At 48.9% G+C, this 27,498-nt stretch overlaps 1 protein-coding gene across 6 annotated transcripts; it reads left to right on the forward strand.

Annotated features, from left to right (window-relative positions):
• Nucleotides 1-329: 329 nt before the first annotated feature.
• MLEC (malectin) lies at nucleotides 330-27,371 on the forward strand. Of its 6 annotated transcripts, none has more exons than XM_081253317.1 (6): nucleotides 330-423; nucleotides 986-1,070; nucleotides 19,163-19,341; nucleotides 20,061-20,237; nucleotides 20,343-20,400; nucleotides 21,794-27,371. In XM_081253317.1, exons 2-6 carry the CDS (start codon nucleotides 1,055-1,057, stop codon nucleotides 22,021-22,023), a joined length of 660 nt encoding a protein of 219 aa, XP_081109443.1. In that variant the 5' UTR covers nucleotides 330-423; nucleotides 986-1,054; the 3' UTR covers nucleotides 22,024-27,371. The 6 variants fall into 6 exon arrangements, with proteins under 6 accessions (XP_081109443.1, XP_081109445.1, XP_081109444.1 ...); XM_081253319.1 differs by lacking the exon at nucleotides 330-423 and adding an exon at nucleotides 2,815-2,883 and having other exon boundaries at nucleotides 992-1,070; XM_081253318.1 differs by lacking the exons at nucleotides 330-423; nucleotides 986-1,070 and adding an exon at nucleotides 4,412-4,435.
• Nucleotides 27,372-27,498: the final 127 nt, after the last annotated feature.

The raw sequence follows: 27,498 nt of genomic DNA on the forward strand, positions 1-27,498 counted from the left end.
CCCACCTCCGGGGGCTGTGAAATTGTGCAAAGTGGCATTGTTAAACAGGATCCATTGTAATCATTGTAATTAATTTCTATAAGCCAAGGGCTGAAGGAATCCAAAGGAGAAGTTTGTGGGTAGAAGTCGCCCAGAATCTTTGACAGGCTTGCGGCATAATCGGACAGGTGTGTGGGATGGACCCATGTTCTCCAAGCCAGTGGTTCTCAAACTTGAGTATTTTCATCAGAATCGCTTGGAGGGTTTGTTAGCCCCGCCCCCCAATCTGGGCCCCACCCAGTGATTCAGATTCAGTGAATTTGCATCTCTAACAAGTTCCAGGGCATGCTTGATGCTCTCAGGACCTCAATTTGAATAACACTGCTGTAAATCCCAGACACGAGGGAGGCAGGTGTGCTGTGGGCTAAAGGCTGGAAGCAGAAGGTAGGTGGAGGATTTGTGCTCTCGGATCTGGCAGGGAAGGACTGTGGGCGCCCCCCCCCCCCGCCAGAGGCCTGGGTAATCCCCGTGTCCCCGAAGCTAGGGTGGCTGGGAGCTCCAAATTCACTTGAATAATCCAATTCTGAGACTAAGCCCTTGGCTCTGTGCCCCAGTAGGCAGGCCTGCAGCCCTGCCTGCTCCTGTACCTAGCTCTGCCCAAAGACCCCCAGATCTACACTGTTTCAGAAATTCAATGATCTTGGAGGGCCAGAGGAGCCATTTGTAGAAAGGGGGGTTCTAGGGGCATCTGTGTCAGCTGACAGGATGAGCCCTTGGGGGCACCACAGGGAGATAGTAGAGTTAGGGTGTCAGCTAGGACACTTCTGTCCTCAGTATTGTGGCCTCCTCAAATCACAGACAAGGTAGCTGTGATAAAGCGACTTGAGAAGATGACAGGCCACTGTTCAAAGGAGCGCTCAAGCCAAGGGGAGGCCCAGAGGTGGGGCTCCCGCCTCTGCCAATGCTGAAACTAGTGCTTCTCCCCTTGAATTTGTCTTATATCTAGGGGTTCCTAATAAGATCATTTGAAGAAAAGTTTCTCTTACTTTCCAAGAACTGAGACCCATTTTCCGAGATGGACCCTATCTCAGGTAGGAATTCTTTCTGCATCTTCACCCCTGGGTGGGTGGGTGTCATCTTAGAAGAGTTCTCCTTGTCTGTAAGGTATTAAACTGGGCCTGGATTTGCCTCCTTGTGACTTGTAAAGTGCAACTCATTCACTCATTCATGCTTGCATTCAACCACTGTTTATTGAGCACCTACTATGTGCCAGGTCCCGTGCGAGGGTCCCTGTCTTCTAGGAGCTCAGACTGGAAGGGGAAACGGATAAGAAAACAGACGAGGCTAATGTAGTGGTATACGTGCTATTTACTAGGTTACTTATGAGGTTAGCCTAGGAGAAGTGAGGGTACTAAAAGATACCCACCCAGTATAGTGGGGTGGAAGGGACAGATTTGCTGGGACCTGAAGGCTCAGCCGTGCTCAGTCAGAGGAAGTGAGGGGAAGCAAAGACCTGGAGGTAAGGGAGAGTGTGGCTCCTTTGGGAAACGAAGCAGAATTCCACTTGCCTGGTGTACTGGGCTGGAGGGAGGAGCAGAGATGATGCTGGTCAGAGAGGCAAGGCCTGACCCCACCGCAGACCTTGGAGGGTAGAGTGGCTCAGGTGGGACTTCTTTTTTTTTTTTTTGTATTTTATTTTATTTATTTTTTATACAGCAGGTTTCTTTTTTTTTTTTTTAACCTTTATTTATTTATGGCTGCATTGGGTCTTCATGGCTGCACACGGGCTCTCTCTAGTTGGGGCGAGCGGGGACTACTCTCCGTTGCGGTGCGCGGGCTTGTCATTGCGGTGGCTTTTCCTGTTGAGGAGCACGGGCTCTAGGTGTGCAGGCATCAGTAGTTGTGGCTCGTGGGCTCCAGAGTGCAGGCTCAGCAGTGTTGGCGCATGGGCTTAGTTGCTCCGCAGCATGTGGGATCTTCCCAGACCAGGGCTCGTACCCGTGTCCCCTGCATTGGCGGGCAGATTCTTAACCACTGTGCCACCAGGGAAGTCCCAGGTATCAAGGTTTTTTAAAAAATGGGCCTGAATAGGGACTTCCCTGGCAGTTCAGTGGTTAGGACTCTGTGCTTCCACTGCAGGGGGCATGGGTTTGATCCCTGGCTGGGGAACTAAGATCCTGGATCCCACATGCCATGTGGCATGGCCACAAACAAAGAAACAAACAATCAAAAATGGGCCTGAATAAATGACAGTGTCTAGAGATGTGCACTCCAGTGGAACAAAAAAACATAAAGAAACACAAGGGAATTATTCCTATAAAAATCTGAATAGGGACTTCCCTGGCAGCTCAGTGGTTAAGTCTCTGTGCTTCCAATAGCGGAGGCGTGGGTTCGATCCCCTGGTCAGGGAACTAAGATCCCACATGCCTGTGCAGCCAAAAAAAAAAAAAAAAAAAAAGTCTGAACAGTGGTTCCTTTTAGGGAGAGAGAGGGAGGGGGCTGTGATTGGGATGGGGCACAGAGAGGGGAGTCTCTGGGGAGTCTGGCAAAGTTCTATTTTTTTTTTTTTTTTGGCCACACCATGTGGCTTGTGGAAGGCTTGTGGCATCTTAGTTCCCCAACTAGGAATTGCACCCAGGGCCATGGCACTGAAAACACCGAGTCCTAACCACTGGACCTCCAGGGAACTCCCAAAGTTCTATTTTTGATCCATGTGGTAGTTACAAGGGTGTTTGCCTCTCGCTAAGTTGTACATTTATTCTGTATGTTTTTCTGTTTGTCTTATTTTACAATAAAAAGGTTTTTGTTGTTGTTGTTTTTGTTTGTTTTTTAAAGTGTGAACTCAGGAGTCAGCCACCTGGTTTCAAATCTCAGCTCTGCCACTTATAAGCTATGTCATCTTGGGTGAGTTATAAGACCCTCTGGGCCTCAGTTTCCTCATCTGCAAAATGGGGATGAGGTTACAGGGTTGTTTTGAAGATGAAACAAGCTAGTATACTTGAAGCCCTTGGAATGGTGCCTGGCACACAGTAAGCCTGATACAGGTTTTTGCTACTTTTATGATTATTGCATTGTTATTCCCTATTTCCCTATCCCTTCTCCCATGTGTCTTCATGCCTCCATGATCCCCTCTCAAGGAAAGGGGAAGGGAGAGCCAGCCTTGGCATTCTTTAATAACTGCAGCTGAACCTCTCATTGACAGTGACAATATAATCACAGCTTAAGTCTGGGATCTGGCTCTATGACCAGGGAGTGACGATCTGCACAGTATGGTCCTGCAAAGCGGTCCTGATGCTGTTGGCTGTGCCTGTGGCTTAGGCTGCAGGGCCAGAATGTCCCTTCACCCCTCTGGAGGTGCCTGCCACCTGCTCCAATGATCTTACTGATGTCTGTCTTCCCTAGAAAGAGGACAAAGGGGCTGAGTTTCATGATCAAGGGATGGGCTTTGGTGGTAACATGAACTTGCTTTCTAACCCATCTCTGCCACTTAGAGAAGTTGAGGGATATAGGTGTTAAGGGAGTCCCTCTTCTTCTTTGAGCCTTGTTATCCATTATTAATGATAATAATTGCACATACCTGGGGGGGTTGTGGAGAAATAATCCATGCATAATGCTTAATAGAGGGCCTGGCTCAGGGCCTTCACACATGCTGTTCCCTCTGCCTGGAATGCTTTTCCCTGCATTCATTGAGTAGCTGTTGGATCTTTCTCATTTCTTGGGGCTGGGCTTGAATGTTTCCTTGGCTTCCCGCTTGAAGGAAGGAAGGAAGCCACTGCCACATCTCATTTATATTCTTTAGAGCATATATGAAATTTCTGGCCTAATACATTTGTTATATTACAATATTTTTTAAAATCATTTGATGCCCCCTGCCCTTCACTGGAATGTAAGTTCCATGTTGGCAGAGACCATGTCTACCTTGTTCACTGCAGTATCTCCAGTGTCTAGTAGGTACTCAGCAATTATTTACTGAACAAATGAACAAAATCCACAAATATATAAATATGTATTGCTCACTTCTCTATCTCTTGATTTCAGGTGGCTTCGGCCTGCAGTGGCTTGAAGCAGGGTTTCAGTTCCCAGCCAGAGATTGAAGTCAGGCCACAGCAGTGACAGCACTGAATCCTAGCCACTAGACCAGTGGCCAATGACAAGGTCCTAACCCATCAGCTTTGTAGAAATGAACTTCCAAAGAGAGACGGAAAGTAGCGAAACAAGTAAAGTATTTATTAGGAGGAAAGGGGTACATGTGGATAGACACACGGGTGGACTCGGAGAAAGAGTCATGCCCTCGTGGTACTTTGAATCACTTATATGAGGCATTTCTTCCAGGTTGCCTTTGGCCAATCATCTTGCATTGCCTGGTTCTGAGTCCGTATTTGGTATATCTCAGGGTCCTCCCCTGTGTGCGCACACATCTCTTAGCCAAGATGGATTCTAGCGAAGAGGCCTATGGGTAGGTTGACATCACTTACTATGAGGTGACTCCCCCTCTCTTTTGACCTCTGAGGAGCCTTTCTGCACATGTATAGTCAGGAAGATCTCCTTGACCTAGAGAATGAGAAACATGTGGTCTCTATCTTTTATCTGGGCAGGACTCAGCTCCTCTCTTGCTCCTGCTATTTTGGAGTATCTGTCCACAGGGGACAACTCCAGCTACCCAGCCTGGGGCCCGTCTATCTCCTGCCTCAGTCTGTCTTCCCTGACTGGCTTGTGAGGGACATAAGGGCAGGGACCTTGTCTGACTTGTTCTCTGCTGTGTCTCCTGAATCCCTTGTACTGGCCAGTGCATACAGCATACAGTGAATACAATATTTGTCTGGTAGACACAAGCCTGGGGGTGCAGAGGGTGGCAGCCACCTGTGACCACTGCCGTCGTGTGCAGGAAGGGCTCCAGGCCCCATCCCTGGTGGCTTCCTGACCTCAGGTCTCCCTCTGTTCCAATGTTGGATCTTTGGGGACCATGTCCTTGTGCTACAGGGGTTTAAAGTCACAGGCAGTGCCATGGAATCAGAAAACAGACAAAGGATTGGGAGTTGGGCAGACCTAGATGCTAGTCTTTGATGATCAATCATTAACAATCTCTGGGACCTTAAGTCAGTTGCTGAAGCTTCAGTTTTCTCATCTGTAATACCATCCAATATGGTAGCCACTCACCACATGTGGCTATTTAAATTTAAGTGAATTCAAATTCAGTAAAAATTTAGTTCCCTGGTCGTACCAGCCACATCTCACAAGTTCAATAGCCACATGTGGCAGGTGGCTGCTGTACTAGATGTGCAGATATGGTACATTTCCATCATGGTGGAAAGTTCAAGTCTAAAGGGACAGCTGACAAGTAACCTGGCATGCAAGCACTGGCTATTGTATTTCTTCTTGCTTCCCTAATTTGCCCAGGTCAAGGGGAGAGAATGGAAAGGATACAGCAGCTGCTTTATTTATTTATGCGGTGTTGTTGGGTATGTGTTAAGTCCCTTTCATCTATCATCTCACTCCATCTATACAACCACCTTATTTTACAGATGAGGAAACTGGGGTTCAGAGAGGGGTTGTGACTTGCCAAGACTGTCTCTGGTGTTCCTGACTCCAAAAAGTTGTGTCCTTAACATAGGAAGAGTCTGGGAGATAATAAGAACAGCTAATATATAGGGAGTGCTGACGATGGCTGTGTAAAGCACTCTTGGAAACTTGCTTTTATATAATCCTCATCCCAACCCTGGGCGACTGAGGGTTCTCACCACCTCATTTACAGGTGAGGAAACTGAAATGCAGAAAGGAAGTGACTTGCCCAAGGCCACCCAGATGGGAAGGCGTTTTTTTTTCTGTCCTTGTCCCAGGCAACTTTCCTGTGACTCATATCCTCCTGGGGGAAGCAAAGAATAGCCAAGTCCATTCTCCCTCCCATGACATTGGAGACCCAGCCAGGTTTCTCTTGGTTCAAGTTGCCTACTTGGGGCAGGACCAGGAGACACCATGGGCTGGTTCCCTGACTCTTTGGGTGGTTCTGGTCCCCCTGCTATCTAACTACTAGAGGCCCTAGGCATGGAAACTTGGCTTTGGGACCAGACCCACCCACCTCCAAGACCAAGGGCTGGCAGGGCGAGCTGAGCAGAAGGCAGGGCTGGCTCCCACCCCTTCTCTGTGTTTACCTTTTGAACTTTTATTGTGAGCTTATCTTTAAAGGGGAAAAATATTCCATAAACTTAAAATAGGCAAGACTTAATTAATAGCATGCTTTGTTCTTCTGATCCTTATCTATATAGGAAGAAACACCCCTTTTCAGTTTTGTGGGTCAAGGCGAAATTGCCCCTGGGGGCTTCCAAACAGCTCCTCCATTTTCTACTTTTGAACTGTGGGTCCCTTTGGCTTTTCCCTCCCTGGGGTGAAAAGGTTTTTTCCAACTCCTTAGCCTGAGGATTTCACCAAGACCTTTTCTATTTGCCAAACTACCAGTGTCACATGTTATAATTATTTCTTCATAAATGATTCACAGCTACTATGCATTGAAGACCTACTCCATTAAGGGCTCCTAATACTCTTATTTCCATTTTACAGATGAGGAAACAGGCCCAAAAGTGGGTGGTGGGTCTTATTTCCATTTTACAGATGAGGAAACAGGCCCAAAGAGGAGAAATGACATTCCCAAGGCTGCACAACTCTAAGAAGTTGAGCTAGGCTTTGAATCAAGGGTTCCATGCCTCCACACACCCATGACTAATATTTATTGAGTACTTAGCTCTGGGCTCAAGAGTCCCATGATGCTAGCTTCTAAAACATGTCCTTTTTATTTTCCTTGTTTAAAACATGTCTTTTTCCTTCTTACAGTCCTACATGGCATGTATAATTATTCTCTCCATTTCACATATGAGGAAACTGAGGCTCAGAGAGGTGAATTCATTTACCCAAAATCACACAGCAATTAATGGTGGAGCTGTGATTTGCACCAATCTGTGTCTGATAGGTAGCCTGGCTCAGAGGAAAAGGAGTAGATTAGAAGCCAAAAAAGCCACAGCTTTTGCCTCTTCATTGTGTGGGCAATTCACTTAACCCTTCTGAACTTCATTTTCTTATGTGCAAAATGGGGACATTCTATTTTCCCAACTTCTTGAGGTGAGAATCAAATGGCTGGGAAACAATGGTTCTTGAGAACCTGCTCTCTCAGGGCCTGAGTTTATGCCTTATCCCAGTTTGGGATGGAATTATGGTGAATTTTATCTTTGTAAAATTCTCTTCTGAGTTTTCCACAAAACATTTATCTTTCTTCCACAAACAGAGAAAAATAGTTTAGGTACTTTTTGTTTGTTTGTTTTTGCAGTACGCGGGCCTCCCACTGCCGTGGCCTCTCCCGTTGCGGAGCACAGGCTCCGGACGCGGAGGCTCAACGGCCATGGCTCACGGGCCCAGCCGCTCCGCGGCACGTGGGATCCTCCCGGATCGGGGCACGAACCTGTGTCCCCTGCATCGGCAGGCAGACTCCCAACCACTGCGCCACCAGGGAAGCCCCTAGGTACATTTTTAAACCATCTCATTTAATCCTTGCAACAACTATGAGATGGATGATCTTATTTGCACTTTAGGAGAGAAGTGATTAGAGAGAAAAGGAGTGACAGAGCTGGGGAGCCACTAAGAAAGGACCTGAACCCAGTTCTGTCTGACCCTCAAATCTCCATTCCTGTCATTCCATGGAGGGCAGATCCTCCACCCTGAGAAGGTTCTGGAGGGTTTGAAGTAGCGTTTTTTTAGATAGACTTTATACTTTAGAGCAGTTTTAGGTTCACAGCAAAGCTGAGTGGAAAACATCAATACATAGAGTTCCCAGATTACCACGTCCCCACTCCCCCGACCCATACGCAGCCGTCCCGCCATCAACATCCCCACCAGAGTGGTACATTTGTTACAATTGATGAACCTACATTGACATGCCATTATCACCCAAAGTCCAGTTTATACTAAGGTTCACACTTTTTTTTTTTTTTTGCGGTACGTGGGCCTCTCACTGTTGTGGCCTCTCCCATTGCGGAGCACAGGCTCCGGACGCGCAGGCTCAAGGGCCATGGCTCATGGGCCCAGCCGCTCCGCGGCATGTGGGATCTTCCCGGACCGGAGCACGAACCCGTGTCCCCTGCATCGGCAGGCAGACTCCCAACCACTGCACCACCAGGGAAGCCCAAGTTTCACCCTTAGTGTTGTACATTCTACGGCTTTGGACAAAAATATAATGACATGTATCCACCACTATAATATCACACAGAGTAGTTTTGCTGCTCTAGAAATTCTCTGTGCTCTACCTTTCGTCCCCCCACCCCCTGCAATAACCCCTGGCAACCGCTGATCTAAGTGTCTCCATAGTTTTGCGGCTTATAGTTGGCATCATACAGTATGTAGCCTTTTCAGATTGGCTTCTTTCACTTAGTATTATACTTTTAAGATTCTTCCGTGTCTTTTCATGGTTTGATAGCTTATTTTGTTTTTAGCACTGAATAATATTAGACTATCCCATTGTCTGGATGTACCATAGTTTACTTATCCATTCACCTACTGAAGGGCATCTTGGTTGCCTCCAAGTTTTGGCAGTTATGAACAAAGCTGCTGTCAACATCCGTGTGCAGGTTTTTGTGTGGACGTGGGTATTCACTTCCTTTGGATAAATACACAGTAGTTTGATTGCTGGATCTCATGGTAAAAGTATGCTGAGTTTTGTAAGAAGCTGCCAAACTGTTTTCCAAAGTGGCTGACCATTCCCACCAGCAATGAATGAGAGTTTCTGCTCCTCTGAAGACTTGAAGTAATTTTTGGAGAAAACCAGCCCCAGCTGAAGGAGGTGGGGATGCAGCCACTCTGAGGGTCCTTGGGCTCTCAAATGGGGCTGACCTTCCACAGCAGGCAGGAGACACTGGAGGCTGGAGAGAAATGGCCTGGGCCCAGTACCACCAGGGAACTGACACCCTTACTTTCCTAGAGCTCATACTCCCTGCCGTGTGGACAGCCAGCCTTGAGAGCAGGCCTGGGGCTATCTGGGGACTCCTCTAGGTCAGTGACTTTGTTTTTTTGTTTTTTGTTTTTGGCCACACCACGCGATCTTAGTTCCCTGACCAGGGATCAAACCCATGCCCCTTGCAGTGGAAGCACGGAGTCCTAACCACTGGACTGCCAGGGAATTCCCTAGGTCAGGGACTTTGGATGTAATCCTGCCTTGGGGTCAGGACCTCCAGTCTGGCTTGGCAGCTGCAACCCTAATCCTTTTGTCTCCTGCCCCCACTCCCATCCCAGCCCTGAGTCCCGCTCCTGATAACCCCTCAGCTGCTAGGAACTTGACTCCCTCCACCCCAGTCAAGTTGCCTTGCCCCCAGGAGACTGCCCCTGAGCCAGAATCTCTCAGATGAGACCCCATTCTGTAGCAACCAACTTCTGCTTGCAGGAGCAATGCCCATCATTTGAAAACTGCTGGCCCCTATCCCTGCGGGCTTGTTTCCTCTGTTATATACATGGGGATAGTAGGCTACGCGGCTTTCAAACACTGTAAGAATCTCATGAGATAAGAGAAAGAGCTTGGTGAATTGAAGGGCCCAATTCTTCTGTTAGGAAGTACCCTGTTAAATGGTACCACCAATTTCACCTGCCCCAGGGTGAGGGGGTGCTGCCTACAGAAGACATTGTCACCCTCAAGGGGCACAGAGTCCTTCAGCAGAAAAGAGTTAGAGGAGGCTGCAACCTCAGTGATTATACTTATCATGAGCTCTGGGCATTCCTAAAAAAGCCTAACTCTGGCAGTCTGTCACAGTGCAGGTGGGGTTACATTGCAGAAAGCAAAAACTCAGGGACCCTTTCATTCCAGGATAATGATTGGTTGAGTGCTTGGCTTGTGCCAGCCACTATCCTAATGTCTATTCTATTCTAATGTACATCGCCTTCTCCCCTTCCTCCTCCACCCACCCCCTTCTCTTCCTTCTCTTCCCTCTTCTTTCTGGTAACAGTTTTATTTAGATATAATTCACATACCATGCAATTCATCCATTTAACATGTACAAATCAGTGGTTTTTAGTATATTCACAGAATTGTGCAACCATACCATAATTGATTTTAGATATTTTCATTACCCCAAAAGGACACCCTATACCCTTTAGTTATCACGCCCCAATCTCCCTGCTCCCCCAGCCCCAGACAAACCCTAAGCTACTTTCTGTCTCTATAGATTTGCCTATTCTGGACATTGTATATAAATGCAATAATAGACTTTATGGCCTTTTTTTTTTCTGGCTTCTTTCACTCAGTACAATGTTTTCAAGGTTCATCCATGTTGTAGTCTGTAGCAGTACTTTGTTACTTTTTCTGGCTGAATAGTCTATTGTATAGATATACCACATTTTAAAAACCCATTCATTAGTTGATGGGCATCTGGGTTACTTCTACTTTTCAGCCATTATGAATAATGCTGCTATGAACATTCATGTACAAGTGTCTGTATGAACATATGTTTTCATTTCTCTTGGGTGAAATGGAGTGAAATTGCTGAGTCAAATGGTTGCATTACCTTCTCTAATTCTCACATCTACCCTTTGAAGTAGAAACTATTATGTCACAGTTGAGGAAACTTGAAACTCAGAGAGGTTGCCCAAGACCACATGGTGAGTGAATGGTGGGCAGGGTTTGGAACCCAGAAAGTCTAACTCAGATCCCATGCTCATCCCGCCTCCAGGGTATCAGAACTTTTGTTTTACCTAAGAGGTAGCCTAATCGACCAGCATCTGAATCTCAAAAATGGGGCCAGGCCTCTCGGTACAAGGATAGCCCAGCCAGGCATGGACTCTGAAGGGCCTAGGGTCCCTGAGTTTTTGCTTTCTGCAATGTAACCCCACCTGCACTGTGACAGACTGCCAGAGTTAGGCTTTTTTAGGAATGCCCAGAGCTCATGATAAGTATAATCACTGAGGTTGCAGCCTCCTCTAACTCTTTTCTGCTGAAGGACTCTGTGCCCCTTGAGGGTGACAATGTCTTCTGTAGGCAGCACCCCCTCACCCTGGGGCAGGTGAAATTGGTGGTACCATTTAACAGGGTACTTCCTAACAGAAGAATTGGGCCCTTCAATTCACCAAGCTCTTTCTCTTATCTCATGAGATTCTTACAGTGTTTGAAAGCCGCGTAGCCTACTATCCCCATGTATATAACAGAGGAAACAAGCCCGCAGGGATAGGGGCCAGCAGTTTTCAAATGATGGGCATTGCTCCTGCAAGCAGAAGTTGGTTGCTACAGAATGGGGTCTCATCTGAGAGATTCTGGCTCAGGGGCAGTCTCCTGGGGGCAAGGCGACTTGACTGGGGTGGAGGGAGTCAAGTTCCTAGCCAGTTATCTTGTTCACCTCCTGGGGTGACCAAGGATCTAGGAGACTGGGAGAAGGCTTAAGGTTAGGGTTTCTGGGTCCTTTTCAAAAGTTTAATCGTTTCTGTGATAGTTTCTCCTAGACTAGACTGCCCTGAGGATAAACATGAGCTCCTGGAAGCAGTGTAGTAAGTGGCCAGAACATAGGCTTTACAGGTCAACTGCCCAGGAGGGAGGAAGTCTCCATCACCTCTTTGTGTCTGTGTTCCCCCATTTGCACCACGCCCCTGCACTGAGGGCTCTTCAAGCTCTGACTTGTCAGGTTCCTCCAAGGATGACAGGTTTCAGAGGAAAGTAGGGTTAGACACTCTAGGGCAGGGCCCCAAAGAGGCCTTGGGAGGGGAAACAAGTCTGTGGAAGGAAGCAAGTCCAGATTCTTGCAAAACAGGGGGAAAAAAGTGGGACCAGTAGAGGATACTACAAAAATTGTCTCTGTGGGAATCTGCTCTTGGGGTCTGGGGAAGGAATTCAGGTGCATTTAAATTCCCCACCTATACTCCTTTTCCGTACCTCACTTTGTTCCTTTACAACATTCCTCATTGTTCTAACTAAATAATTGAGTCAGGACTGTGATTCTCATGCAAGATCCTGGGTGTAGTTTTGTTCATTGCTGCCCAAAACTCATTGCCTGGCAGGTAGTAAGGCAGGGTTGTCAGATAAAATGCAAAAAGCCCAGTTAAATTTGAATTTTAGACAAGCAATAAATTATTTTTAGTATGAGTATGTCCCATTTATTTGAAATTCAAATTTAACTGGGCTTCCTGTATTTTATCTGCTAAATCTGACAATCCTAGTAGTAGGGTCTTGATAAATAATGTGGAACAAATGGATAAATGGGGTTTTGCCTTGGCTCCGCCCTAAACTTGCGGTATGACCATTTGGGTAACGCTCCGCCCCTCTCTGGGCCTCAAGTTTCTCTGAGAAGAGGGAGTTCGGGCAGCGACCACAGCGCAGGGATCGCCAAGGCAGGAGAGCGCTGGGTGAACTGCCAAAGAGCAGGGAGGAAGCTAGGGTCATGCCTGTACGGGACAGCCTGGACCTCCATACTGGGTACCTCCAAGTCCTTGCCGGGGCCGGCGAAGCCCCAGCCCCGCCCCTCCATAGCTGGGGCCTGCCCAAGGCTGTCGCCATGGAGATACGGGTAGCCTGGAGCCCCTCCCCCCAAGCCACGCGTTTCCGCTGCGTTGGAGCCTTCTGATTGGGCGGCCGTCTGGACGCTACCACCAGCCCCGAGCCCGCTAAGGGGTGGGGGCGGGATCTTGTCTTCGTGAGACCCTTTCCCTGAAAACCTGTGCCTGTGGCCTTTCTAGAGGAGGATGGGTTCTCTTCTCACGCGGGGAAAAAGGCCGAGTCTCAGGTCGGAAGAGTGATCATTGCTTCTCCTACTAGAGCGTATGCTCATGCTTCTCCCTGAGAAAGAAAGGGGGCGGGAAAGTCGGCAGCGCCCCCTCGGGAGCCTATTCGGTCCCCAAAACCTGGAACACCGGAAGTGCTGGCGACGTGTCAGTGCGCCCTATTCTAAACCTTCCCCGCTAGGCCCCCTTTCCTATTCAGCTGTGGGATTCCGGGGCCGCCTGGGCGCTGCACCCCACCACTTCCGCATTGAACCGCCGCTTCAACCCAACTCTGCGCGCGCGCCCTCTCGTGCCTGATGGTTGGGCCGGCGCCTGGGAGTAGCCACGCCTTTTCCCGCGCCTGGCAGCCAATGGGCGGGCGTTTCCCGGCGGGGCGGTGGGTAGTTAATGAGGGCCGGGTGCTGATTGGCTGCAGGGTCGTGGCCGGGGCTGGGAGGTGGGGTAGGTTGTTCCTGAGGTGGGAGGTGGCACCCGTGGCTGAGAAGTAGGCCTGAGAGAGACATGTCTCCGGCGGCTGAGGCACAGCGGCCCGTGGCGCTGTTTTTCTGAGTCCGGGGCGGCCTGGCGGGGCTGAGGACAAGGCTCGGCGGAGGCTGCCCCCCGCTGTGGAGGCCGCCATGCTGGGCGCCCGGGCGGTTGAGGGAGCCGCCGTGGCGCTCCTGCGACTGCTGCTGCTGCTGCTGCTGCTGCCGGTGCTCCGCGGACCGGGGCTCGGCGTGGTGGGCTCGGCTGGGGCCGGGCTGCCTGAGAGCGTGATTTGGGCCGTCAACGCCGGCGGAGAGGCGCATGTGGACGTGCACGGCATCCACTTTCGCAAGGACCCTTTGGAAGGCCGGGTGGGCCGAGGTGAGAGCCCCTCGGCTGAGCCGCCGGATCCCGAGCCGCCGGATCCCGGGCCTGCCGTGCCCGGCGCAGCGCGCCGAGGGCTGCGGGCCCCGAGCCCCTTCGTCGACCCTGGGGCCACGTCTCTGGAGCGAAGTTTCTCTCTACGGTTTCCTCGGGAACCCGATCAGAGCCCAGAGCCTGGCACTGGCTCGAAGCTACCTAGAGCCGTCGAGGCAGAGAGTTGGCGAGAAGTGATATTTGGACCTCGCATCCTGCATTTTCTTAACCCCTCACCTCCACCCAAGCTAGGAAAGTAAAGACGAGGGCGGCCTATTGCCACCTTGAGGCCTCACGGGTTTTTCGGTTATCGCTGTCCGTGACCCGGAGGTTCTGCTCGCCTTTCAAGTCAGTTTCTGGTATATTCCTGCCGACCCAGAAATGGGCCGCTTTCTTTACCCTCTCTGCAGGAGCGGGGCTTGATTCTTAGCCAGAATGGAAAGGAATCTTCGAAGAGCATGGGCCAGGAAAGTTTGATTGTGGCCTCCTCCCCCAACCCCCTTTGGAGCGGGGCATGTGTGCATAAAAGTAGAAGCTGCAGGCCCTTTCCAGAGGGCGGTTATGTCGAAACCATACTGCACAGGGGGCTGGTGGTGTGTCACCTGGGTCAGCCTGAGTAAGGTCTGAATATTCCGTCTGCGAGTGCGGAGAACCTACCCTAAGTGGTCCTGAGAGGTGTGAGTCCAGCTTATGGGAAAAATGATTTTGACTTAATTGATTGAGCAACAGTAGTTTTGACAGAGCTGCACAGTTCTCAAAGTTAGTGTAAGAACTGCCACGGGAGCTGGTTAAAAATACAAATTCCAGACCTGTAGATTAAACCCAGGTTTCTGCACCCAGGGCTTCTGATGTAGGACATCTGCAGACCACTCTTTGGGAAAATCTGCTCTAGACTGTTTCTTCTGTTAGTAGGATTGGAAAACAAGATTAAGAAGGAAGTTCCTCGCTTCATGTGTTGGAAGGAGATTTATGCCGTATGCTGGGTTCAGAGGCTGCCAGATTGGCAATATGCCATCTCCAGAAAAGTAGGAGACAGACTTTCTCACTCTTTTTTCCACGATGCCAGATTTGGCTCTTGCCTTTCCTAAAGGGTTTAACTTAGTTCTTCCAACCAAGTTAATTGCAGTGTCCTGGAGTTTGTTATATTGGGGAGTTCATTGCTTCCATACATGTCAGGGTGTTGGGACACAGAGCTGTTTTCTGAAGCACTATGTTTGTCTTCAGTTTAGCTCTGGAATTTATTTAGCCCTGGCATGTAGGTCTCAGTAGCCTGGGTTCAGCTGAGTCAGGGCCCTGGTCTGTAGCAGCTGTAACAGCAGCCAAAGCCAGACTTAATAGCAGGAGGTCATTGCTATCTCCATCCTGGACCCTTCCTCTTTCTTCATGGGTGTGGGCAGGGAGGAAGGAGACCGTTTGTGGACTTTGCCTCTAGAGATAGCCATGGTGAGACAGTGTGCAGATGGTTCCTTTCACTTAACAGATACCAGACTTTACATAGGTTACATTATCCTCTTTGGTCCGTTGTGCAGAGGAGGGAGCTAAGACCACACAGGTTTAGTCCCCAGCTACTCCCCTTATTCAGAAATCCTGGTTTTAATTTGCTGGTGCCGGTGGGTTTGGGTTTTTTTTTTTTTTTTTTTTTTTTTTTGGTCTGGTCAGCACTCAGCTGGGCTCTCTGTCCTTGGGTTATTGGCTCATGGTCGCAGTTCCTTTGGAAGAGTTTATTGTAGCAGGTAAAAGTATGCGACATACCAAATTACCGAAGCTCATGTGTACTGGAGTCCTGTCTCAGACCCTGCCACTCCATAAACGGAGGCCCCCTGCTCCACACCGGCGGTCCATTTGGGTATGAATTGTAGCAGTATTAAGGCGTGGATGGAGAGTAGAGGGCGGTTGTGGGCTTGTAGGCTGTTGTAGCTTGGACCAGCCAGTTGCAACATTGCACTTGGAGGGCTCCTGAGAGTAGCATTTTGCTGGCTTTAGGTCTAGGGCTGAGAAGTGATTTATCTTCCTCTCTCAGAAGGCAGCTCTCTAGTTTCTTTCTGTGCGAAGGAGTCAGCACCACCAAGGGTGGTGCAGCGGTTCCCTCTGCCTGCCCTCTGGCACTGTTTGGGTAAGGGTTGCCAGGTATTTGGAGACCCTTGCCCCCTGCAGCTATTTATACTAGTTGCGGTAGGAGCTGTACGTCTTCCTTTCCCTGCCTGTGATGTTGTTTCCAGCACGCGAGGAAAGTCCATTTTTATGTTGAATGAATTCAGGTATTTGTTGCCATGTTAATCCAGATAAGAGTTTGGCCTGCTTTTGAACTTGCTGTTTCTCTATAGCGTCTTTGTAGTTCAGCATTCTCGTAACGGTGAGTGGCCCAGGGCACCCAGTGGCTTTTGCTTTCAAAGGCACTTCATAATGTTTATTAAATTTCATTTCTGCCTTGAGGATAGCTAGTGCTCATAGAAGATGCTGACAGCCTGGGAAAGGCTTTTTTCAACCCGTGTGCTTCAGCAGATGGAGGTACCACTACCGAGTGATTCAGAAGCACTCCATGTGGGATTTTGGCGTGCTCTGCATTCCAGGTCCTTTTTAACTTGCTCTTTCTGGGTTCCTCTTGACTCTGTGGTGGAAAAGACCTGGTTATTTGGCTTGAGGGCATTGAACTTGGCTTGGTTTTAGGAGATATTTCCTCTTCATAGAAGGATGCCCGCTAGTCATTTGTATGACCTTGAAATATTCGCTTTCCCTCTCTTGAGCCTTGTTTTCCTTCTTCATAAAATTTGTCATGCTTTTGAAATCAGTGACACGAGTCTGAAAGTTCTCCTGCCCAGAGTAGGTTAAAGTGTCTCTATCTTTTTCTTTGCTCAGTGACCTTTTACATGGAATTAAAAGTGGAGCAGAATGTGGCTCTGGAGGGGAAAAAAGCTGGCCAGGGGCCTGAGCCCATCGGATGACTAATTCTGTAGACCTAATTCTGAAGACCCTTTCCTTTTGGCTGGGGAAGGATTTGGCTTTGGGGAGATAAGAGCTTGAAAAGATAGTGTGAGAGAGACACTGCTACCTCTGATTTGCTTAAGGCCAAGGGATTTGCTTAGAATTCTCTTCCTGTACTGCCACATACGGGGCAGGCTTTGTTTGCAGGCCCTCCTAGCAGCAGTTCACTGGTAGAGAATTTAGGTAGGTGATACCCCATTTTCCAGGTGAGAAAACACCTAGAGAAGACAACTTGTTCCACATCACATAGTAGGTGGCAGAGCCAGGATGCAAATCCAGACCCATCTTACCTTCAAACCTGGGCTGAATTTTTCAAGTAGCTTGGTGACTCCATTGTCTAGAGCTAAAAAGCTGCGGACATAGTGTGGGCCCTTTGGTCCCCCTCCTTCTTTGGCTAACTATCTGAACCATGTCGTGCCAGCTGCAGTGGTGTGCTGCGTGTGTACACTGTATTTCAGAGAAACGTAGCTGTGAATGCATAAAGGCTCAGGGGGGTGGGGGGGAGAAAAAGTCCTTTTTGCTATTGTCCCTTTTGGGACTTGGGCAAAACTTTGCTTGTGGCAAATCTCGTTGGAAAGCCACTTGGGAAAATATTTAAAGATAATTCCAAGATTGTTAAGTAGTTTTTTGCTCACATGGCAGAGTTTTTCATAGCCGTGGGACTGAGAGTGCCACAGATTACATTACCGTCAGTTCCTCACTTTTTCCATGCTGGAAGGGGGGAAAAATGATTCTCTACACATGCACAACCTTTCTGTGTCTCTGAAAAGCAAATCTAGTGACCGTTCCAAATTTGTAAGGATCACGGTCCTTGCGGAAGAGGGAGATTCTTAGAACTCAGTTGGAAGAGGACTGGCAATCTTTTAATCTTTACAGGTTTGTGGTCTGAGCCTGGGACAGACCTGGGCCAGCTGGCGGTATACCCTTTGCAGTGCTACTCAGCCCCCACCTTCTTTGATTTCTTGAGGAGAAATAGGAAGAAAAAAATGTCTGGAGACAAAAGTGCAATGAGTTTCCTGTTCATTGTCTCATCGGTGCATCTCATCTCCCGGGCTGCCATTCACTTACAGGAACCGTTAACACTTCTGTTTATTTTTCCAAGGGCTTGACCTTAGCCATTGGATCTTTTAGTTACTCTTTTACCTCCCTTAGAGATAAAAGATCCTCTCCCTTGGAGTTTCAGAAGATAAAGCTCCCGGGATGACCACTCTCAAACGTCACCCAAAGGATCTAGGTGCCAGATGTCTTCAGAGTCACCATGTGAGATTGGAAGATGGTCTTAAAATCTTAATTCCAAGGCTTCTCCTCCAAGGTGGAGGAGAGACTAGGCCCGTGTACTGAAATCACTGCTAAATCTGTGGTTTGGAAAGTATCAATAGATTGATGGAGCCCTGGAAAGCATAGCTAGTCATCTCTGCGGCTGGAGTGTGGAATCTTATATTTGAGGAAAGACCTGGGTATAGTTTATAACGTGGGGGAAAGAAAAACATGTACAGATCCGTCTCCTACTAAGATTGGGGGCAGGCTTAGGGCAACAGAGGTTTTTGGCTCTTCTGATACCCATCCAAGTAAGAACTTTTTACTATTACTCCACCTTACTCCTTGTCTGTCTGAAATGGGAAAGGTGCTCCCTCTGGACCTGGGCATCTTAGGCCAGAGGTGCCAATAGGACCGTGGCACATTTTCTTTCCCTGCTCGGGTGACTCTGGCCCTGTGGAGAGGAGTGCATGGCTTGACTGCTCTGCAGGCACCTCCTTTGTTGCCATTTGTTCATTCAGCGAATCATATTGAGTGCCTGCGTATGCGCCAGGGCCTGTGTCAGGTGCTGGGGGTATAGTAGGGGCTTTTTTTCCTTGCGGTTTGTCTGGGGGAAAGTTCAAGAGCCTGCGTGAGGTTGAGTTCTATGAGTCTGTGGGAAGTAAGGTGTTTGGACCCAAAGGAAATTAGAGAGCATCACATCCTTTTTTTAATGCACATACTTCTTTTGACCAGCCTTGGAACTTTTTGAATGAAATAATTATAAAAAGCAGCCAAAGCTGGTATCTTAATTTGTAGTAAAGACAATGAAGAATGACTTTCCTAACAGATATCCTGTTTTTTATTTAGACTGAGCTTTTCTGAATGAGAAAAAAAAAAAAAAACATTCTTTGAACTTAATTGTCTTGCTGTGTTCCTGGCCATCCCCCTGGTTTTATGAGGTTTCTCTGAAGCTCTCCCTCACCAGGGAGCCCAGCAGCTGTAGCACAGTGTTTTGTTCTAGTAATGAGTTAGACTTGTTCCCTTCCCATCACTCTGGATATAGTTGGGGAAAAGTCATTTTCAAGTACTTTCAAAAAGTTCCACTATGAGGGTTATGGGAGCTTCTTGGGGTGATCAGTGCTTGGTTTCTTTCATTTTACTCTTCCTTGGTAACGGGTATCTGATTCTTGCCTTTGTGGCTGGTCTCTTGAGAGCCAGGTGCAATGTGGGTGGCCCCTTCCCCTGGGAGGGTTATTAGCATAGCTCTGCAAATGCCTCTGGTGGTTCTGGGGTCTCCACTCTTTTGTGTTTTGCCTCTGACATGGTTTCTCTTTGTCTTTGTGCCCAGCCTCTGACTATGGCATGAAACTGCCAATCCTGCGTTCCAACCCCGAAGACCAGATCCTGTATCAAACAGAGCGGTACAATGAGGAGACCTTTGGCTATGAAGTGCCCATCAAGGAGGAGGGGGACTATGTACTGGTGTTGAAATTTGCCGAGGTCTACTTTGCACAGTCCCAGCAGAAGGTGAGGCCTGGTCAGGCCCCTGCCTGACCAGTGGGATGTTACCACTTTCGGATAGCCCTCTGCTAAGGGCCAGGGAGTGTGAGACGCGTTCCCAGAAGGGAGGAACAGATGAGCTTTGAGGAAAAGCTGGATTTTTTTTTTTTTTTTTTTTAAAGGCCGTACCATGCGGCCTGCGGGATCTCAGTTCTGCGACCAGGGATCAAACCCGGGCCATGGCAGTGAAAGCCCAGAATCCTAACCACTAGGCCACCAGGGAACTCCCAAAGCTGGATTCCTTTTGCCCAGCTGTGTCCCATTACTACACGACTGAACTTGCCTTGGGGTTGGTGACAGAAGGCTACGCCAGAATCCTAGTTCTTGGCCACTAACTAATCCTCTTCAGGCCCTCCTGGTTATAGCCTCTCCCTTCTTGGTTGTCAGCACCTTCTTGTTTTTAGCCCTGTTCTCTTCCTGTCCCTTCCTCTGAATTTCCTTCTTTCCATGTTGAGCTTTTTGTTTGTATTCTTTGTTCCCTACGGCCAGTGTGCGACCTTGACAGTGAAGGAACATGGCTTTGATTTGGCTCAGGTAAAGGACTCTAGCCACCCTGGAGTATATCCAGTCCTGTCATTCCTTGAATTACTTTTGAACTTGAAGCCCAGGCAGGTACCTGATGTCCAACTGGGGAAGGGGTGTGAAGCGGGTGGTTTTGACATTGTCTCCTTTTCTCATCTTGGCAGGTATTTGATGTGCGATTGAATGGCCATGTTGTGGTGAAGGACTTGGATATCTTTGATCGTGTTGGGCACAGTACAGCTCATGATGAAATCATCCCGATGAGCATCAGAAAGGGGAAGCTGAGTGTCCAGGGGGAGGTGTCCACCTTCACAGGGAAACTCTATATCGAGTTTGTCAAGGTAATGCTCCTACTCTGCCCTCACAGCTGAGGACGAACTCAAAAGAATAGGTGCAGGGGGATGTTTGCTGCTGTGTGGGATTGACCACTGTTTCCCATTTCCTAGGGATACTATGACAATCCCAAAGTCTGTGCACTCTACATCATGGCTGGGACAGTGGATGGTAAGTTGTGTTTCTGATCTGCTTTTTTTTTTTTTTTTTTTTTGTGGTACGCAGGCCTCTCACTGCTGTGGCCTCTCCCGTTGCGGAGCACAGGCTCCGGACGCGCAGGCTCAGCGGCCATGGCTCACGGGCCCAGCCGCTCCGTGGCATGTGGGATCTTCCCGGACCAGGGCACGAACCCGTGTCCCCTGCATCTGCAGGCGGACTCTCAACCACTGCGCCACCAGGGAAGCCCTCTGATCTGCTTTTTGACGTGGTCTGAAGGATCTGATCGAGGAAGCCCTTGGGGCATGGTTTAGCTGATCGATGTTTTGAAAACACTAATACTTAAAGCCAGACTGTGGGGAACCCAGAGTCCAGTGGCCAGGGGTGAAGTGTAGCATGGTGCTAGCCGTAAGCTTGTGAGTAAGATCTGTGTTCACGTCTTGCTGCCCCAATTAATCAGCGGATTGGTTTTGGATAAAATCCTTTAACCCTACTGTAAATTGGGATTAATAATGTGACCTATGGTGTGCCCTGAGCCTTGTAGTCATTTGGAATTGCCTAAAACTCATCCTTATTCTGTTTCTTTGACATCTGTGTCCTGGGGGCAGAAAGAAGAAAAAGGCTGAAGGAAGGGTCCTTGAGTGTTTTGGTGTGCTCCAAGAGAGTGCAGCATTGCTGGGCTGCACTGAGCAAAACTTCATTTACTAATGTCTCCCTGTCCTTGGGATCCAGCCTGAGAGTACATCTCTTTCTCAGGGTTGAGGGTCCTGGCTGCCAGCTTTCCCAGGCTGATTTTTGCAGAGAAAGTTTCTGTCTTAGTGACTTTTCTCCCCCATCCCACCTCTGTGCCTTTCCCCACCTCATCCTGGATGCACCGAGGCTTGCATCCTATTGTTTTGACATCCCAGAGGATGTCTTGCCACCAAACTGATTTGTAGCCAGAGTCCCTCAGGAGGGGACAGAGAACAGAGGGATAGTGTGTGCTGAGAACCCACAACTCTGTGGATCAGCTATTCCTTGATTGCTGTGTGAATCAAAAGGGAATGTGGGATCGTAGGAGGGAGGAGGAGAGGTTTGAAAAGGTTAATCTCTGGGTGTCGGGTCATTATCCTTGTCCAGTCTGGTTCTTTCTGGGCTCTGAAGAAGTAGGACAGGAAGGGGAGGTAGTGAACCTCTCCGTGCTCAGGGCTTTTACTATGTTTTAGTTAAATCTAAAGAAGACAGATGTTTGCGCAGCAATCTGCTGTTCTCTAGGCTGGGAACTGTTTCTGCTCCTTCCTGTGGATCCTGCTTAAGTGCATCCTGCTTAGGTCACAGGGTCTCTTTACTGTGACTCATTTACTGCCCTTAAGGGCCTCACTTAAATGCCATGGGTCCTACTTAAAAAGTGTTCTTCTTCTTGTGTCAGATGTACCAAAGCTGCAGCCTCATCCAGGACTGGAGAAGAAAGAAGAGGAGGAGGAGGAGGAAGAATACGATGAAGGGTCTAACCTCAAAAGACAGACCAATAAGAACCGGGTGCAGTCGGGCCCCCGCACGCCCAACCCCTATGCCTCGGACAACAGCAGCCTCATGTTTCCCATCCTGGTGGCCTTTGGAGTCTTCATTCCAACCCTCTTCTGCCTCTGCCGGTTGTGAGAACAAATCACCATCCTGAACAGGTGGAGGGGTGTGGGAAAGAAACCAAACATGTTGGTTTGGGTTTCTGTATTTTTTACAGTGATTAACAAAAACAAACAAATGAAACACACACACACACACACACACACACACACAAAATTAAAGGAGATGAAAAGAGGCGGAGGAGTAGAGAGCAGCCCTCATCCACCACCTGGTCCTAGACCTGCTCCAGTCCTAGTTCTCTCTTTGTGGTGGCCTCCAGCTGTCTCTTTTCTCTCCAGGGTACATAGGGTAAACTGGATCCTACCTGGTCCAGGGTCTTCGTCCGTAAACGCAGTGGAAAGGACTCTGAACTCAGAGCAGACACGGTTCCTTTTTTTAGGTTAGAAATTAACAGCAGGGAAATGTCATCTTCTTACCTGAGAAGACTAGCGCTGGGAGTTGGGTATATTCTGAAGTTATGTCTAGATAAGTTTTCAGATGTCCTGGGATTCAAAGTGTGTGTGGTTTGTGTGTGTGTGTGTGTGAAGGTGTATAATTTGTATGATAAAGATGAAAACGGAAGGGGGATTAAAAAGAAGAAAGAAAAGTAGATACTTCCTTACTTGGAAGCCTTTCTGGTTTTAGCCCAATGATGGTTCCATCTTAAGTGTTTGAGCTTTGTCATTGCTTGTCTCCCGGACATGTGCCAGTTAGAGAACTGTCTGGTATCCGAGACGATTAGTTTATATCAGGTCCTCAAGTTGCCTCTGACTTCTTACCACAAACAAATCATTTTGATTTCAGTGCCTGTTGGGGACTTGATTTCCTCTCTCTCTCTCTTTTTTTCTGAACCTGGCTCATTTGAAATCTCTCTCTCAACCATCCCGCTAAGTTATTGCCAAGAAGGGAAGGAGACATAGGGATTTGGGGTTCCCTCTGCTTGAATGTCTTATCCTCCACCACCTCACCTTACTGGTACCTCCCTCCCTGGATCTCTGAGCCAGCAGCCAGGAGGACCTGACCCAGCAGTTCTTTTATTGGCCCCTTTGTAGGGTCTTGCTGCCAGGGGACAGGGATGCTTTCCAGCCTGCAGCAACAGAACACTTGACCTTAAAAGTCTCTTCTGGTCTTTGGATCAGAAAAGGCTTATGTTAGCATAACTTAAGAGCAACCTCGGAGACTTGAGCCCTACTAAGTGACTGACCACTGTTGAGAGTATCTAGTACCTGATGTTCATTTATTCCCACATCCTTCCATGTCACGGTTCAACCAGTTTTGGTTTAAGCCTAGAGCTGCCCCAAGGAGCTAGACTGATTGTCTGTATCTGGCCCAGTGACGCCTCTCACTGACCTTAATAGCCTGCCCTTTTTGTCCTTTCATTTCCTTGTCCAAGTCTCAGCCAGGTTCTTGATGTGATGGGGCTGAAAGATTGCCAGTCAGCCATAGTCTTGGCAGCTCTGAAGCCACCCTTAGCCTCTAAGTGTCTGTCTTGAATTCCATGGGAAAATTTCTGCAGGAAGTGAGGCTTCCTTGTTCCTCTCCTTTCTGGTCCCTGTCATCCTTTTCCCAGTTAGGGGAGCAATGAGGGAGGACCCAGCTAAGCTACAAGGAATTTTGTGGATGGAAAGCTGCAGGATTAGCTTATGCTTGGGTTGGAGCAGCATAGAAGCTCAGGCCAGGCTCATCTTTTTAGAATGCATTTAATTTTGAGTTTGTCTCTTTGGATATGTTTTCCAAGAGCTCCATATATTTGAACTGCTCATTATGTGACTAAGTAGCCCTTGGGCTCATGTCCTGGGTTTTGGTTCTTAATGAGTTACTCCAGGTCAGCATTTAGTCCTTTGAGAGTCGTAGCCCTTTATTTCAACTGTGACTTAGGCCTCGATACTTGGGTACTGAGTCAGGCAGCTGGACAGCTGCGGCCTGGAGCTATAATCAGAGGAACACTTCTGGAGTGCTTCATGAAGCTCCCTGCGTTACAGGATGATGTCCTGAAGCCTTGGTCCTGGGGACCACCTGCCTGGGGCAGTGGACATCCTGACTATTAACTGGGCTTCTGACAGGGGCCTCGAGTCCCGTTCTGTCACAGCTCTCCAAAGCCGTAGGCTACTGCCAGTGGAGTAAACAGGGTGCTGCCTCCATTTTGCCTTGTTCATCAGTTTGCCTGGGTCTCTCTGAGGAAGGAGGGCTCCCCGCCTCCTCACCTCAACCCTTCCCTTCGGTGACTCAGAGTCTCAGAAGGAAACCCTGGCTCCTGGGGCCATTTCCTAACGGTACTGTAAGCCAAGCAGCTTTGCTTCTGCCTCTGTTTCCAAGCCCACCCTTCCCCCCTGAGCTCAGGGATAGGGACGGGCACTTTCCTCTTTGGTTGTGTCTGAAAGGAAGGAACATCTTTCTGTGGCTCAGAAAAACTAAAGGGGAAGTGAGGAAACAGGAAGAAGTATGGGGGCAGCTGGGGTAGAGTCCCCTGGAGCCAAGCACACCCAGATCACAGAGCTGCCCAGGGCTGGTTACGGTTGGCTTGTGATGCTGAACTTGAAAGTTTTTTTTTTTTTTTTTTGGCTCTTTCAAGATGATATAGGTACATGAAATTTGGGTTAAAGGGGTGGGGATGGGGTACTCTTTATTTTTATTTTTGTATTGTGTATGTCAAGAATTACTCTGTTGTTCATCTTTTGCTTTTTGCACTGTTTGTCCCCACGTCTGTATCCTGAGCTGGTGCTAGGGGCTGAGAGGCTGCGCTGTAGGGGAGTCTGGCTGGGGTTGGGGAGGTGAGAAGTCACGCCCGTTAGGCGTGAGGAAGGAGAGGCCTGGGCTCTTCTACTGGATCCACCCTCGTCCTAGGGTTTTAGATCTTCCTGAGCCCAGCTGGCCAAAGCCAAGAGCAGATAGCCAAGGTGAAACTCTTGTTGCCAGAAGTGTGGCTTGGGTTCAGTTTCCGGGTGAACTGGGCTAAGATGTCTGAGGGAGGTGGGCTGAGAGTCTGCAGTGTAGCCCTGATTTGGGTCAGGGACCAACTGGCCTCTAATCAGACTTTTGGGGGCTTCACTCATTGCTGACGGGAACATCATGCCAGGAAACAATCTTTGGGACCCATGTCCCCTAAACCAGTTACGTTTTTCTAAAAAAGCCTCCACTATTGAGGAGAAGCTGCTCAGTGTTTACCTTGCGTTCTGGTGACTTGAAAGGTGGTTTTCTTTGTGTCAGTGGTGTCAGACTTGCAGGAGGACCACAGGGCCTGCAGGCCTACCTGTTGGTTTGAGAGTGTGATCTTGTTTTCTTGTTCCCACTGTTTGCCTAGGAGATACTGGCCTGAAATTGGAGGATCACAGTAGAGGTCACTTAGGCTTGGAAGAGATGGGGTGAAGTTTGAGTTAAGTTTACCCCGCCCCCTTTCTTTGCCTGGGAACTGTTTAATCCAGTTTTAGAATTGTGATTTGACTTCTTTTCTTTTTGGAGAAGCTTCTGTTTTAAGGAATTTCTCTTCCTCCGTATCCTGCCTCTGCCCTCGCCTGGGAAGGCCTGGCCATGGCTTCTAGAATCTCAGTTGAACTTCAGAAAACAGCAGCAGTATTTTCCCTTTCCTAGCACTTATATTCCTTTCCCTAGAAATTGGTTTACCTTGGGAAGCACAGGGGGAGAATCAGCAGGATCTTGACCCTCCCTGGGGATTGGGGAAGGACCCACCTGGCCAGCACAGTGCCTTGTCCTCTCCTGCTCTGAGCCAGGGTGGGCGTTCCCTCTAGATTCAGGTCTGGGCAGGGGGGTCTCACAGTCCCTTCCTTCCCCTCCCCTTTGCTGCCTGGCTCTGACCTAATTCAGGTGTCTTCTTGCCTCGAGGAGCCTTAATGGCATCAAGTGGCAACGTTAATACCATCCTCCATGCCTCTCCAAAAGGACCTAGAAGAGCAGGTGAGCTTTCCAGAGTGAGAGACGAATAGATGCTCCTGTTTTAAAAAAACAAGTTGGGGAGGGAGGGTAAGCTTTGGGCCTCCTTCCGCTGTGGCCCTTGGGGAAGGAGCCTGGGGCGAGGCTAAGTGATGGTGCAGAAGCAGAACCAGAAACACCCAGGATCGGTTCAGAGACCAGAGAAGGAATCTGCTTTTCTTCTATGGGAAGATGTAATTAGGGACCAAAGAGCTCTAAGAAAATTGCAAAGAAGGCTTCACGTTCAAACTTAGGAGAGATCAGAGTAATTTTTCCCTTTCAGTCCGAGCTAGGACTCTTTCTGTATTTATACCTCTCCTGGGGCAAGAGGGCTAGATTTCCTCATTTTGTTACAAGACTAGGTTGGCACCAATGGGTCCGCTTCCCAGCGAGGGCGGTTTCTTCCCTGTACATGGGTGGCTTGCAGCCGCTGGTTTGTCCTTGCCCAGCTGCCTTTGGCAAGCTGGCTGTAGGCTGCCAAATCATTTGGATAAGGGCAGATGATTTGGGGCCTGGCTGGGTTGGCAGGAAAAGAGCAGGATGGATCTCTTGGGACGGGTTCCCCCCTCCCCACCCCCCAGGAGTATAAAAACAAGGAGCCAGGATTTCGCTGGCAGCCTGGGAAACAGTAGTGCCTGCTGGAGTTGGCACAGAGGGCCCTGGCACCTCTCGCATCCAGGCAGTCTTGTGAGAGGGGAGCACGTAGCACCAGGAAAAGCAGAACTCCATTCTCACCTCTATTTTGAGCTTTGGGGCTTTATTTCAGTACGAGGAAAAACAACAACAATCTGAAGTGCGCTTTCCGTCCTTTCAAAGGACAACTGTCGGGAAAGGAGGGCCGAGTTGCCAGGTGGGAGGGGAGAGTTGGCAGGGAGAGGCATTGTGGCAGAACCAGGAATGAGACATCCTTGACTCCTGTCTTCCCTGGTGTGTCATGATCCAGGGAATGAAAAGAAATTTGACCCTGGATTAGTTCCCTCCTTGGATTTTCCTTCCACCAAATTCTCCCACGCTTGGACCAGCTGCCCATTCAGAGCTCAGGGCAGCCTCTTCAGCCACTACTGGCCTAACCTGGCTCGTCAGGAAACCAACCCCACCCCTCTAGATCGGGCCTGGCTGCTCTATTCTGTACCAAGTACTGGACAATAGTGTCAAGTTCTCAGTAGCCCCTGTAGCTCCTACTCTAGATTCCCATCCTCTCCCTGCAGAGGCCAAACCTACTCTCTGTCTGTAGCCACAACACGCATTTCCAGCGACGCAGTGAGATGTGATTGAGGGCTGTGAACCTGGCTGGCCCGGGAAAGCTGTAGGGGTGGATAGAGCTCTTTCCTTCTGGGCTGTCTCCATCTGTCCCTACCCCTTCCATGCCCCACCCTACTCCCACCAAAAAGTAAAAAAAATCAGGATGTTTTTCACTGTCCATTGCTTTGTGTTTTAATAAACAATTTGCAGTGACACTCTTGTGTTGGGATTGAGTTTGAACTTGATTGCAAAGAAGTGACGTGATGGGGTGGGAAGAGGGAAACCCAGGGGTTCTCTTGGCTACTAAGGGTTCTTCCGTGATGAGTCTGGGAGCTTTCTTTT

This window comes from Mesoplodon bidens (assembly GCF_964165515.1).
Source record: "Mesoplodon bidens genome assembly, chromosome: 13".
Taxonomy (NCBI): domain Eukaryota; kingdom Metazoa; phylum Chordata; class Mammalia; order Artiodactyla; family Ziphiidae; genus Mesoplodon; species Mesoplodon bidens.